Below are 12,757 nucleotides of genomic sequence, written 5' to 3'. Positions count from 1 at the left end.
TCGCATTCTAATCAGTAATCTGTAAACTGTCTGTGCTTTATATACTCTGTCTGAGGCCAGAACTCTCCATTCACCTGACGAAGGGGCTAACCCGAAAGCTAGTGAGTTTACCATCAAATAGATCGGTTGGACTTAAACCTGGTGTTGTCAGACTTTTTACTGTGTTTACCCCAGTCCAAAGCCGGCATATCCACATCATGAGTGTTTGATGGGGGACAGTGTAGAGGGAGCTTTACTCTGTATCTAACCCCGTGCTGTACCTGTCCTGGGAGTGTTTGATGGGGGACAGTGTAGAGGGAGCTTTACTCTGTATCTAACCCCGTGCTGTACCTGTCCTGGGAGTGTTTGATGGGGGGACAGTGTGGAGGGGGCTTTACTCTGTATCTAACCCCGTGCTGTACCTGTCCTGGGAGTGTTTGATGGGGGGACATTGTAGAGGGAGCTTTACTCTGTATCTAACCCCGTGTTGTACCTATCCATATGCCATAGTTGGTTGTAATCTTGCTCTCTCTCTCTCGGTTTCTGCAGGCAGTTTGTTTTCGTCGTTACTTTCACCACTTTCCTCGTCAACTGTGTTGATTACGATATCTTGTTCGCTAACAAGCTGGTGAACAGCACACATCGTGAAAATCAGCTGGTCAAAGTCACGTTGCCAGATGCTTTCCTGCCCCCACACATCTGCACTGCCCAGTAAGGACTCGGGAGTTGTCGCCTTGTATGGGTAATGGGGCCTAGTTACATATAGAGCCAGACTGGAACCAGGTTTAACCACAGCAGATTCCTTCCCTGACAGACACGAGTGACCCAGTTGGGTTTTTACAATGCTACAGTTTATTTTCAATGAAATACAGACAATGATAAACCTAGAATCACACAGTATTTCGAGCACAGAAACAGGCCGTTTGGCCCATCTGGCCAGTGTTGGTGTTTATGCTCCACCCGAGACGCCTGGTATGGAGGGAAGGACCTATGAGGAGAGACTGAGGGATTTGGGGTTGTTTTCATTAGAAAGAAGGCGGCTAAGAGGAGACCTTATTGAAACATACAAGATGATTAGAGGTTTAGATAGGGCGGACAGTGATAGCCTTTTTCCTCGGATGGAGAAAGCTAGCACAAGGGGACATAGCTTTAAATTAAGGGGTGGTAGATATAGGACGGATGTCAGAGGTAGGTTCTTTACCCAGAGGGTGGTGGGGGAATGGAATGCCCTGCCTGCTGCAGTTGTAGATGCGCCTAGTTTGGGGGCGTTTAAGAGATCCGTGGATAGGTTTATGGATGGAAAGGGATTGGTTTAGGTTAGAGGGTCATTGTTTTTTTCTTAATTGGTTGGCGCAACATCGTGGGCCGAAGGGCCTGTTCTGCACTGTAATGCTCTATGTTCTATGAGACCCTTCCCCACCATTCGACATCTCAACTCATCCGCAATTGGTCAGATTGAAAATATAAAGAACACCAGAGACAGGAGAATGAAGTTAGAGTATGGGAGGAAAATGCCAGAAATGTAAAAATGGAAAGGATTAGTTTGAACAGAAATAGGAAAAGAGTAAATGAGTGAATGTTGCTGTGGCAAATGAGATTGGGGAGTTGATAAGAAAATAAATATTTTTGAAGATACAAAAATCATTCCCGCAGTAGCTATAAATCAGGAGGTGGAGGGGAGAGAGGAACTTGATGAAACTATAATCATTGAGGAAGCGGTACTGAGCAAATTGATGGATCTGCATGCGGGCTGACAAGTCTCCAGGTCCTGATGGACTTCATTCCTCATCCTAGGGTTTTAATAGAGATTTCTGCCGAAGTCGTAGATATGCCAGTGTTAATTTTCCAAAATTCCCTATATTCTGGCAAGTAGCAGATATAACGCCTTTATTCCAGAAAGGAGCGAGGCAGAACACTGGAAGCTATGGGCCAATTAACTTGACATTTGTCATGGGGAAAGTGTTAAAACTGATCATTGAAGAGGTTATAACTGAGCACTTGGAACAACTTAAAAGTAATCAGGAAGAGCCAGCATAGTTATGTGAAAGAGAACGCCTATTCTTTGGAGTTCTTTGATGGAGTAACATGTTCTGTGGATGAAGGGGAATCGGTAGATGTACTGTACTTGGATTTCCTGAAAGCATTTGGAAAGTAAGGTGATGCACAAAGGCTATTCGGCCAAGCAAAGCTCAGGGTGGAGAGAATAATGTGCTAACATTGATAGAAGTTTGGCTATTTGGTGGGATGTGATGAATGGAGTCCTGCAGGGGTCTGTGCTGGGACCTCAACTTTTTACAATTTATATCAATGATTTAGATGAGGGGAGTGAAGGAACAATAGCTAATTTGCAAATGACACAACAAAAGGTAGGAAAGTATGTTGTAAAGAAGTCATAAGTTAGATATTGATTGATTGAGGAAGTGGGTAAAGTCTGGCAGATGGAGTATTAAATGGAAAAATGTGAAGTTGTTTATTTTGGCCAGAAGAATAGAAAAAGGCAGAGTATTACTTTAACAGAGAACAGCTGAAGAACTTCAAGATGCAGCAGAGGTACCTTGGTGTTCTAGTGTGTGAGTCCAAATGTTAGTATGCAGGAATGACATGTAATAAAAATCAAATACTATCATTTAATCCCAGGGGAATTGAACGTAAAAGTAAGGATGTCTGCTTCACTTATACAGGGAATGCATGAGACCACATCGCGAATACTGTGTGCAATTTTGGTTTCTATTTAAGGAAGGATGTAAATGCATTGGAAGTGGTTCATAGGAGGTTTACTAGATTGATACCTGAAATGAACTGGTTGTCTTATGAGGAGCTATTAGACAGACTGGGCTTGTTTCCTTTGGAGTTTGGAAGAGTGAGGGGTGACTTGATTGAAGTTTAAAAGATTCTAAATGGTATTAACAATGTGGATGCGGAAAGGATGTTTCCTCCTGTGGATGAGTCCAGAACCGGGGGCACTGTTTAAAAATTCAGGGTCACCCTTTTGGTGCAGAGATGAGGAGAAATTTCATCTCTCAGCGGCTTCTGAGAGTTGGAACTCTTGTCTCAGAGAGTGGTGGAGACAGGGTCACTGAGTATTTTAAGGCGAAGGTGGATAGATTCTTGTTTGGAAAAGAAATCAAAGATTATTGGGGGTAGATGGGAGTGTGGAATTATAAACACAGACAGATTAGCAGTGATCTTATTGAATGGAGGGGCCGAATGGCCTATTGGTGCTATCTTGTATGTTCATGCTTCTTTCCTGTGTTAATTCACTTTCCCTTCAGTGTATCAATAATTTTCACCCGCCTCTCTCTCTCATTGTGAGTTGTGTATATGATGGGTCAGTTTTTATGGTAAGGGTCACTGTTTTTCAGAATCAGGCAAAATGTGCTGATTATTTTCATCCTGCTGATTGCTGGAGTCTTTTGGATCCATCGGCTGGTGAAATTCATCTACAACATCTGCTGTTATTGGGAAATTCGGGCTTTTTACAGGAATGCTCTGAAGATATCCATGGTAAGTTACTGCTTCTTTTCACTCAACTTCCAGTTCCCTGAACATTACATCCCTTGGGGTGAAGGTGAGAACAGCTGAGGGGGAAGTGGGGTTTGAAGCCATGACTTTGTGACTGCACTCTGATTGCTAGTGATTCCAGATTGCCAGATTCCTGAGCCAGTGACAGGTTCGAATTACTGCGACATCAGTTGTTGCAGGTTACACTGGCCAGCCCAATTTTAAATTTTACCTGTGAGATATACAAGTAAAAAGTCTGACAACACCAGGTTTTAGTCCAACTGATTTATTTGATAATACTCACAAGCTTTCGAGGGGACTGCCTCTTTGTCAGGTGCACCTGACGCCAGTCCAACGCCGGCATTCCCACATCAGATATACAAGTGTCATTGGCTTGTTTATTACCCATCCCTAATTGCCCTTGAGAAGGTGGTAGTGAGCTGCCTTCTTGAATTGCTGCAGTCCATGTAGTGTAGGTACGCCCACAGCAATGTTGGGGAGAGAGTTCCAAAATTTTGACCCAGTGACAGTGATGGAATGGCGATATATTTCCAAGTCAGGATGGTGAGTGACTTGAAGGAGAATCTCCAGGTGGGGGTGTTCCCAGGTATCTGCTGCTCTTGTCCTTCTAGATGGTGGTGGCTGTGGGTTTGGAAGGTGCTGCCTCAGGAGCTTTGTTGAATTACTGCAGTGAATCGTGTAGGTGGCACACACAGCTGTCACTGTGCGTCAGTGACGGGGAGAAGGAAATGTTTACGGTGGGAAATGGGGATCAGCTGAGAGCACCAGCCTGGGAGAGCAGTGGGGAATGGGGGTGCTGTTGGGGGTCAGTAGTGTACCAAGGAGTTGGGGGTCAGCGGGGCACAAAAGTGGGGGATATGACTGGTGGTGCAGGGGTTATGTGTGGTGGGAACGTGCTGTGTGTGGGGGAAGGATACTGTGTGTATGTGGGAGGTTTCTGTGTATGCGGGGGTAGGGTACTGTGTGTGTTGGGGGGGTGTGCTGGGTGGGTGGCCATTCTGTGGGGGGTGGGGGGGGAGGGGTGATTGCTGGCTGGGTGAGTGCTGATGGTGTGTGTGGGGCTGGTGTGCTCTATGTGGGGCGCGTGTTGGGTGGGTGGGGGTTCTGTGCGGGGGGTGTGCTGGCTGGGTGGGTGGGGGTTCTGTGCGGGGGGGGGTGTGCTGGCTGGGTGGGTGGGGGTTCTGTGTGGGGGGTAGTTACTGGCTGGGTGGGGGTTCTGTGCGGGGGGTAGTCACTGGCTGGGTGGGTGGGGGTTCTGTGTGTGGGGTCGTTACTGGCTGGGTGGGGGTTCTGTGTGGGAGGTAGTTTCTGGCTGGGTGGGTGGGGGTTCTGTGCGGGGGGTGTGTTGGCTGGGTGGGTAGGGGTTCTGTGTGGGGGGGGTGTGCTGGCTGGGTGGGTGGGGGTTCTGTGCGGGGGGTAGTTACTGGCTGGGTGGGGGTTCTGTGTGGGGGGTCGTTGCTGGGTGGGTGGGGGTTCTGTGCGGGGGGTGTGCTGGCTGGGTGGGTGGGGGTTCTGTGCGGGGGGGGGTGTGCTGGCTGGGTGGGTGGGGGTTCTGTGCGGGGGGTGTGCTGGCTGGGTGGGTGGGGGTTCTGTGTGGGGGGGGGTGTGCTGGCTGGGTGGGTGGGGGTTCTGTGCGGGGGGTGTGCTGGCTGGGTGGGTGGGGGTTCTGTGTGGGGGGTGTGCTGGCTGGGTGGGTGGGGGTTCTGTGCGGGGGGTGTGCTGGCTGGGTGGGTGGGAGTTCTGTGCAGGGGGTGTGCTGGCTGGGTGGGTGGGGGTTCTGTGCGGGGGGTGTGCTGGCTGGGTGGGTGCTGACCCTGTGCTGCTGTCTTTCAGGCGGATCTTCCCTACTTCAGTTGGCAGGAAGTTCAAGCTCGAATCATTCAGATTCAGAAAGAACATCAAATTTGCATCCACAAGAGGGAGCTGAGTGAACTGGATATCTATCACCGCATCCTCCGATTTAAAAACTACACTGTGGCAATGATCAACAAATCCCTCCTGCCCATTCGATTTCACCTGCCTTTCCTTGGCCAAGTGGTCTTTTACACCAGGGGCTTGAAGTATAACTTTGAGCTGATCTTCCTGTGGGGACCGGGCTCTCTCTTTCAGAACGAGTGGAGCTTGAAGCCGGAATATAAGCGGGCAGGGAACCGGCTGGAACTGGCTGAGAAACTGAGTACACGGATCCTGTGGATTGGCATCACCAACCTGCTGCTCTGCCCTATCATCCTGATCTGGCAGATTCTCTATGCTTTCTTCAGCTACACTGAGGTGATCAAGCGAGAGCCAGGCAGTCTGGGGGCTCGCTGCTGGTCACTGTACGGCCGATGTTACCTCCGTCACTTCAATGAGCTCGACCACGAGCTCCAGTCTCGGCTCAGCAAGGGTTATAAAGCAGCCTCCAAATACATGAACTGCTTCCTGTCCCCATTGCTTACTGTCCTGGCCAAACACCTTGCCTTCTTCGCAGGCTCAATCCTGGCTGTGCTGATCGCTCTCACTGTGTACGATGAGGATGTTCTAGCTGTAGAACATGTGCTGACCACCATAACCCTCCTCGGTCTCTGTGTCACTGTGTGCAGGTGAGAATCCTGAGCTAGGAGCTGGGCTGAGCCTGTGGGAAGAGTGGGGGGCAAAGTGAGAATTGTACATGTGATGTCTCAGGACATCTACTGCAAATATTCTCCCTGCCCTGTACGTTCCAGACACCTGAACAAAGTAAAGTTTATTTATTAGTCACAAGTAGGCTTAACACTGCAATGAAGTTACTGTGAAATTCCTCCAGTCGCCACACTCCAGCGCTTGTTTGGGTCAATGCACCTAACCAGCATGTCTTTTAGACTGGGGAGGAAACTGGAGCACCCGGAGGAAACCCACGCAGACATGGGGAGAATGTGTCAACTCTCACCGATAGCAACCCAAGCACTGAGGCAGCAGTGTTATCCACTGTGCTACCTTGCTGCCCTTACAATAACAATCCAGACTAACACTGAGTGCCGCATCTCAGCGCATCAGTACCGAGGGAGTGCCTCACTGTCAGAGGGTCAGTGCTGAGGGAGTGCCTCACTGCCAGAGGGTCAGTACTGAGGGAGTGCCTCACTGCCAGAGGGTCAGTGCTGAGGGATTGCCTCACTGCCAGAGGGTCAGTGCTGAGGGATTGCCTCACTGCCAGAGGGTCAGTGCTGAGGGAGTGCCTCACTGCCAGGGGGTCAGTGCTGAGGGAGTGCCTCACTGCCAGAGGGTCAGTACTGAGGGAGCGCCGCACTGTCAGAGGGTCAGTGTAATAAGTCCTTGATTATAATTATAATTGTGTTTGTGAAAATACTGGGTTCAGGTTGAAAGCAGTGTGAAAGGCAGCATTGAGATCCTTTGGGTATTTCTCACCTGGATAATTCAACGTGCAATAAAATACTGAAGCAGACACGTGCAACCTGGCGGTAATAACCTGCAAACTAAAATATTTTGGATATAGAAGGTACTTTCAGTAAATTGAAGTGAAAAAGGTTCCAGGAATCTGGGGAAGGAGCAAGGGATTGAGACGGATTGATAGCTACAGTATTTCCAAGAGCTGGCATGGACATGACAGGCTGAATGGCCTCTTCCTGTGCTGTATAATTTGATTAGAAACTGAGGAGAGGCGTCTAAGTCACAGCCTTTCCCGAAACATGAGAGGAAATCTCTACCATGTTTCCCTGTAAGGGTCAGGATCTTTGTCACTAAGTGCTTTCTTTCTCAGCTCCATCAGTCTGAAAGCTAAATGCAATTGAAAAAAAACAATCTTTTGCTAACCTTTCAGTCATGAAATGCTGCATTAAATTTTCACATCTTCTTTTATCACTGCTCTGTCTGTTTAGTTACCCCAATGATTTTCTTCCCAAGCATTTTTCATGCTTTGAAGAAAGCATTTAATTCTCTGTCACAGACGGCTGCTCAAGCCCTTCAGTCACCTTCTGATGGATTTACACCATTCTTGAATTATACAGTCCCCTCAGGTCAGTGCTGAGGGAGTGCCGCACTGTCAGAGGGTCAGTGCTGAGGGAGCGCCGCACTGTTAGAGGGTCAGTGCTGAGGGAGTGCCGCACTGTCAGAGGGTCAGTACTGAGGGAGCGCCGCACTGTCAGAGGGTCAGTACTGAGGGAGTGCCGCACTGTCAGAGGGTCAGTGCTGAGGGAGTGCCGCACTGTCAGAGGGTCAGTGCTGAGGGAGTGCCGCACTGTCAGAGGGTCAGTGCTGAGGGAGTGCCGCACTGTCAGAGGGTCAGTGCTGAGGGAGTGCCGCACTGTCAGAGGGTCAGTACTGAGGGAGCGCCGCACTGTCAGAGGGTCAGTACTGAGGGAGTGCCGCACTGTCAGAGGGTCAGTGCTGAGGGAGTGCCGCACTGTCAGAGGGTCAGTGCTGAGGGAGTGCCGCACTGTCAGAGGGTCAGTGCTGAGGGAGTGCCGCACTGTCAGAGGGTCAGTGCTGAGGGAGTGCCGCACTGTCAGAGGGTCAGTACTGAGGGAGTGCCGCACTGATAGAGGGTCAGTACTGAGGGAGTGCCGCACTGTCAGAGGGTCAGTGCTGAGGGAGTGCCGCACTGTCAGAGGGTCAGTGCTGAGGGAGCGCCGCACTGTCAGAGGGTCAGTACTGAGGGAGTGCCGCACTGTCAGAGGGTCAGTGCTGAGGGAGTGCCGCACTGTCAGAGGGTCAGTGCTGAGGGAGTGCCGCACTGTCAGAGGGTCAGTGCTGAGGGAGTGCCGCACTGTCAGAGGGTCAGTACTGAGGGAGTGCCGCACTGTCAGAGGGTCAGTGCTGAGGGAGCGCCGCACTGTCAGAGGGTCAGTGCTGGGGGAGCGCCGCACTGTCAGAGGGTCAGTGCTGAGGGAGCGCCGCACTGTCAGAGGGTCAGTGCTGAGGGAGTGCCGCACTGTCAGAGGGTCAGTGCTGAGGGAGCGCCGCACTGTCAGAGGGTCAGTGCTGAGGGAGTGCCGCACTGTCAGAGGGTCAGTGCTGGGGGAGTGCCACACCTTTGACTTTAAAAAATGCATTCCACAATCAGGCTGTTGAATATATATTTCCTGTTTTGTTTCTGTGAATAATCTTTGTTTTTTTCAGGTGTTTTATTCCAGACAAACACATGGTGTTCTGCCCGGAGCAGTTACTGAGAGTCATTCTGTCTCATATCCACTACATGCCGGATCACTGGCAGGGGACAGCCAATCGTTACGAGACCAGGGATGAATTCGCTCAGCTCTTTCAATACAAAGCAGTAAGGAGCTTCGAGGGGGAAATGCTTCCAACTGAGGGGTCGGGGGAGGTGGTGGGTGGCAGGGGCATCACGGTATTGTCACTGGGCTAGTAACCCAGCGACCCGGAGCAGAACCTGGGCACACGGACTCATTCCGCCGTGGCAGATGGTGAAATTTAAATACAGTCAAAATCTGGGATTAATCTAACGATGACCATGAACCCCAGTGTCAATTGTCAGAAACACCATCTGCGTTGTTAATGTCCTTTATTAAAAGAAATCTGACATCATTACCCGGTCTGGCCTACATGTGACTCCAGTGCTCCAGCAATGTGGTTTACCCTCTGAAATGGAGGGCAGATTGGCGCTGGAATTAACTGCAGGCCCAGCCTGTGATGCCCAGATCCTGTAGGATGAATTTTATGTAAAGTGGAGCGGTGACCTGGGCTGGGCCAGATTCTGCAGCAGTGTGAGTGACTGGAGGGCTGGAAGGAAACTCAGTCAGCACAGAGTGTGGGAGGGTCAGCGTGGAGTGGGTTGAGTCAGTCAGAATGGGCAGCAGGTGACTCTCAGCCACGCTCTTAAGCTGCAGAGGGATTTTGTTTCCGGGGATCTGTGAGCGAGGTCCAGGCAGGCGGCTTTTTGCTAGAAAGTAAACCGCTTCTGTCCGCAGGTCTTTATCCTGGAGGAACTTCTCAGCCCCATCGTCACTCCCTTCATCCTCATCTTCTGCCTGAGGCGTAAGTCCCTCGAGATCATCGACTTTTTCCGGAACTTCACTGTGGAGGTTGTGGGTGTTGGGGATACCTGCTCCTTTGCCCAGATGGATGTCCGACAGCATGGACACCCTGCGGTAAGTGACACTCTGTGGACTGTGTGCCCCAGCCCCTCACCCCTAACACCGTATCGTGGGGTGTGTTGGGGTAGATGATTGGCCAATGAACAGGGAAAACAAATGGGTGATTTTCAGATTGGCAAAGTAACTCATGACATATTCCTGGGATCAGTGCTGGGGCCTCAGCTATTTCCGCTTTATACTAATGACGTGGATGACTTGCAAACATTAATTAGAGTCATAGAGTTATAGAAGTTTACAGAATTGAAACAGGCCCTTCGGCCCAACTTGTCCCTGCCGCCCTTTTTTTAAGACCCTTAGCTAATCCTAATTGCCCACATTTGGCCCTTATCCCTCTATACCCATCTTATCCATGTAATCAATGCCAGATTTAATTTTAATATAATCAGTTTATTTTAAATCGGATTTTTCCTGAAGATGTTAAGGGATATGGGTCACAGGTAACTGTTTGGAGTTATCAGGATGTGGATGTGCTGGCATTATCAGATCAGACATGATCTCAGCAAATAGTGGGGTAGGTTTGAGGGGCTGAAAGGCCTCCTGTTTGTACAACAAATGATGGTTCAGTATCTCCTTGTAACCCTCTTACATTTTCTCTGAGAATGTTGCTGTGAAGCACCTTGTGATGTTTTGTCCCATTATAGATGGAATTTGTTGCTGACTGTAATATTATCTTCCAGTGGTTCTCTGGCAGAAAGACTGAAGCCTCCATCTACCAGCAAGCCGAGGATGGCAAGACTGAACTCTCTCTCATGCACTTTGCCATCACAAACCCGCGCTGGCAACCCCCTCAGGGCAGCACTGCCTTCATCAGCCAACTGAAGGACAAGGTCAATCGAGATAAGGGAGCCGTGTTTGGAAGCCACAGCTTCCTTCCAGAAAACGGCCTCTTCACATCCCTACAATCTGTACAGTCTGAGTCAGAGGTAAGGAGCAGCCCAAAAGCAACGGGAAGGGCCCCAGTCCCACAGGGCAAGACCCCAGGGGAAGGGCCAGTCTCACAGGGCAAGACCCCAGGGGAAGGGCCAGTCTCACAGGGCAAGACCCCAGGGGAAGGGCCAGTCTCACAGGGCAAGACCCCAGGGGAAGGGCCAGTCTCACAGGGCAAGACCCCAGGGGAAGGACCCAGTCCCACAGGGCAAGACCTCAGGGGAAGGACCCAGTCTCACAGGGCAAGACCCCAGGGGAAGGGCCAGTCTCACAGGGCAAGACCCCAGGGGAAGGGCCAGTCTCACAGGGCAAGACCCCAGGGGAAGGGCCAGTCTCACAGGGCAAGACCCCAGGGGAAGGACCCAGTCCCACAGGGCAAGACCTCAGGGGAAGGACCCAGTCTCACAGGGCAAGACCCCAGGGGAAGGGCCAGTCTCACAGGGCAAGACCCCAGGGGAAGGGCCAGTCTCACAGGGCAAGACCCCAGGGGAAGGGCCAGTCTCACAGGGCAAGACCCCAGGGGAAGGGCCAGTCTCACAGGGCAAGACCCCAGGGGAAGGACCCAGTCCCACAGGGCAAGACCTCAGGGGAAGGACCCAGTCTCACAGGGCAAGACCCCAGGGGAAGGGCCAGTCTCACAGGGCAAGACCCCAGGGGAAGGGCCAGTCTCACAGGGCAAGACCCCAGGGGAAGGGCCAGTCTCACAGGGCAAGACCCCAGGGGAAGGACCCAGTCCCACAGGGCAAGACCTCAGGGGAAGGACCCAGTCCCACAGGGCAGGACCCCAGGGGAAGGGCCAGTCTCACAGGGCAAGACCCCAGGGGAAGAACATAAGAACATAAGAAATAGGAGCAGGAGTAGGCCATCTAGCCCCTCGAGCCTGCCCCGCCATTCAATAAGATCATGGCTGATCTGTCGTGGCTCAGTTCCACTTTCCCGCCCTCTCCCCATAACCCTTAATCCCCTTGCCTATCAAAAACCCATCAACCCGTGTCTTAAAAATATTTAGCAAGGCAGCCTCCACCGCTTCAACGGGCAGAGAATTCCAGAGATTCACCACCCTTTGAGTGAAGAAGTTCCTCCTCAACTCCATTCTAAACTGCCCCCCCTTTATCTTGAGGCTGTGACCCCTAGTCCTACTGTCCTTTCTGAGCGGGAAGAGTCTCTCCACCTCTATCCTATCCATCCCATTCATCATCTTATACGTCTCAATGAGATCTCCCCTCATCCTTCTAAACTCTAACGAGTACAAGCCTAGTTTATTCAGTCTCTCCTCATAACTCAACCCCCTCAACTCCGGTATCAGCCTAGTAAACCTCCTCTGCACTCCCTCCAAGGCCAAAATATCCTTGGGTAAGTACGGCGACCAAAACTGCACACAGTACTCCAGCTGCGGCCTCACCAATGCCCTATACAGCTGCAGCAAGACCTCCCTACTTTTATATTCAATCCCCCTCGCTATGAAGGCCAGCATCCCATTCGCCTTCCTGACCACCTGCTGCACCTGCAAGCTGGGTTTTTGCGACTCATGCACAAGGACCCCGAGGTCCCTCTGCGCCGTCGCCTGCTGCAGTTTTTCGCCCTGTAAGTAATAGTCCTTCCTACCATTATTCCTACCAAAGTGGACAACCTCACATTTGCCAACATTAAATTCCATTTGCCAGTTCCTGGCCCATTCGCCCAGCCTATCTAGATCCTTCTGCAGCCTCTCCACACCCTCCACTCAATTTGCCGTTCCACCAGTCTTGGTGTCATCAGCAAATTTCGACACCATACACTCGGTTCCCTCCTCCAGATCGGCCAGTCCCATAGGGCAGAACCCCAGGGGAAGGGCCAGTCTCACAGGGCAGGACCCCAGGGGAAGGGCCAGTCTCACAGGGCAGGACCCCAGGGGTTAATGGACTGGTGTCTGGATTGAGTTTTCTAACATTGAGATTTTGTGTTGTTACAGCCTCACAGTTTGATCACTAACCTGATTGCGGGACCCCCCTCGCTGGTGTTTCAGAGAGGGCGGGATGGACCCTTGGACCCTGCATCCTCATTGCGTTCGTTCTCTCCAGGGCAAAGCAGCCAGGATCCTCCTGGAAGCCTTCACACCTCTCTGCTTCGCCCCAGGCCTGGGCGACCCACAGCTGGGTCAGGGTATGGACACACTTGGGCCCCATGTGATTAACCGGCTTGTGATGAATGCTTGTTCCATCAGTCCTATCACATGAGTGAATCTCCTCTTTCACCATCAGGCA

General features: G+C 51.2%; 1 protein-coding gene across 1 annotated transcript in view; it reads left to right on the top strand.

The window, feature by feature from the left end:
* atg9a (ATG9 autophagy related 9 homolog A (S. cerevisiae)) overlaps positions 1-12,757 on the top strand; it is a 49,015-nt gene that overhangs the window by 20,946 nt on the left and 15,312 nt on the right. Inside the window, exons 5-11 of the mRNA XM_080199639.1 lie at positions 529-690; positions 3,342-3,483; positions 5,335-6,083; positions 8,596-8,749; positions 9,402-9,581; positions 10,265-10,510; positions 12,466-12,656. Of these exons, the coding sequence (XP_080055765.1) occupies positions 529-690; positions 3,342-3,483; positions 5,335-6,083; positions 8,596-8,749; positions 9,402-9,581; positions 10,265-10,510; positions 12,466-12,656 (1,824 nt within the window). The remainder of the gene's footprint in view (positions 1-528; positions 691-3,341; positions 3,484-5,334; positions 6,084-8,595; positions 8,750-9,401; positions 9,582-10,264; positions 10,511-12,465; positions 12,657-12,757) is intronic.

This window comes from Carcharhinus amblyrhynchos, chromosome 11, assembly GCF_965287045.1.
Source record: "Carcharhinus amblyrhynchos chromosome 11, sCarAmb.v2.hapA, whole genome shotgun sequence".
NCBI lineage: Eukaryota > Metazoa > Chordata > Chondrichthyes > Carcharhiniformes > Carcharhinidae > Carcharhinus > Carcharhinus amblyrhynchos.
The sequence above is the reverse complement of the archived record's forward strand: the minus strand, read 5'-3'. Positions and strand labels throughout refer to the sequence as shown.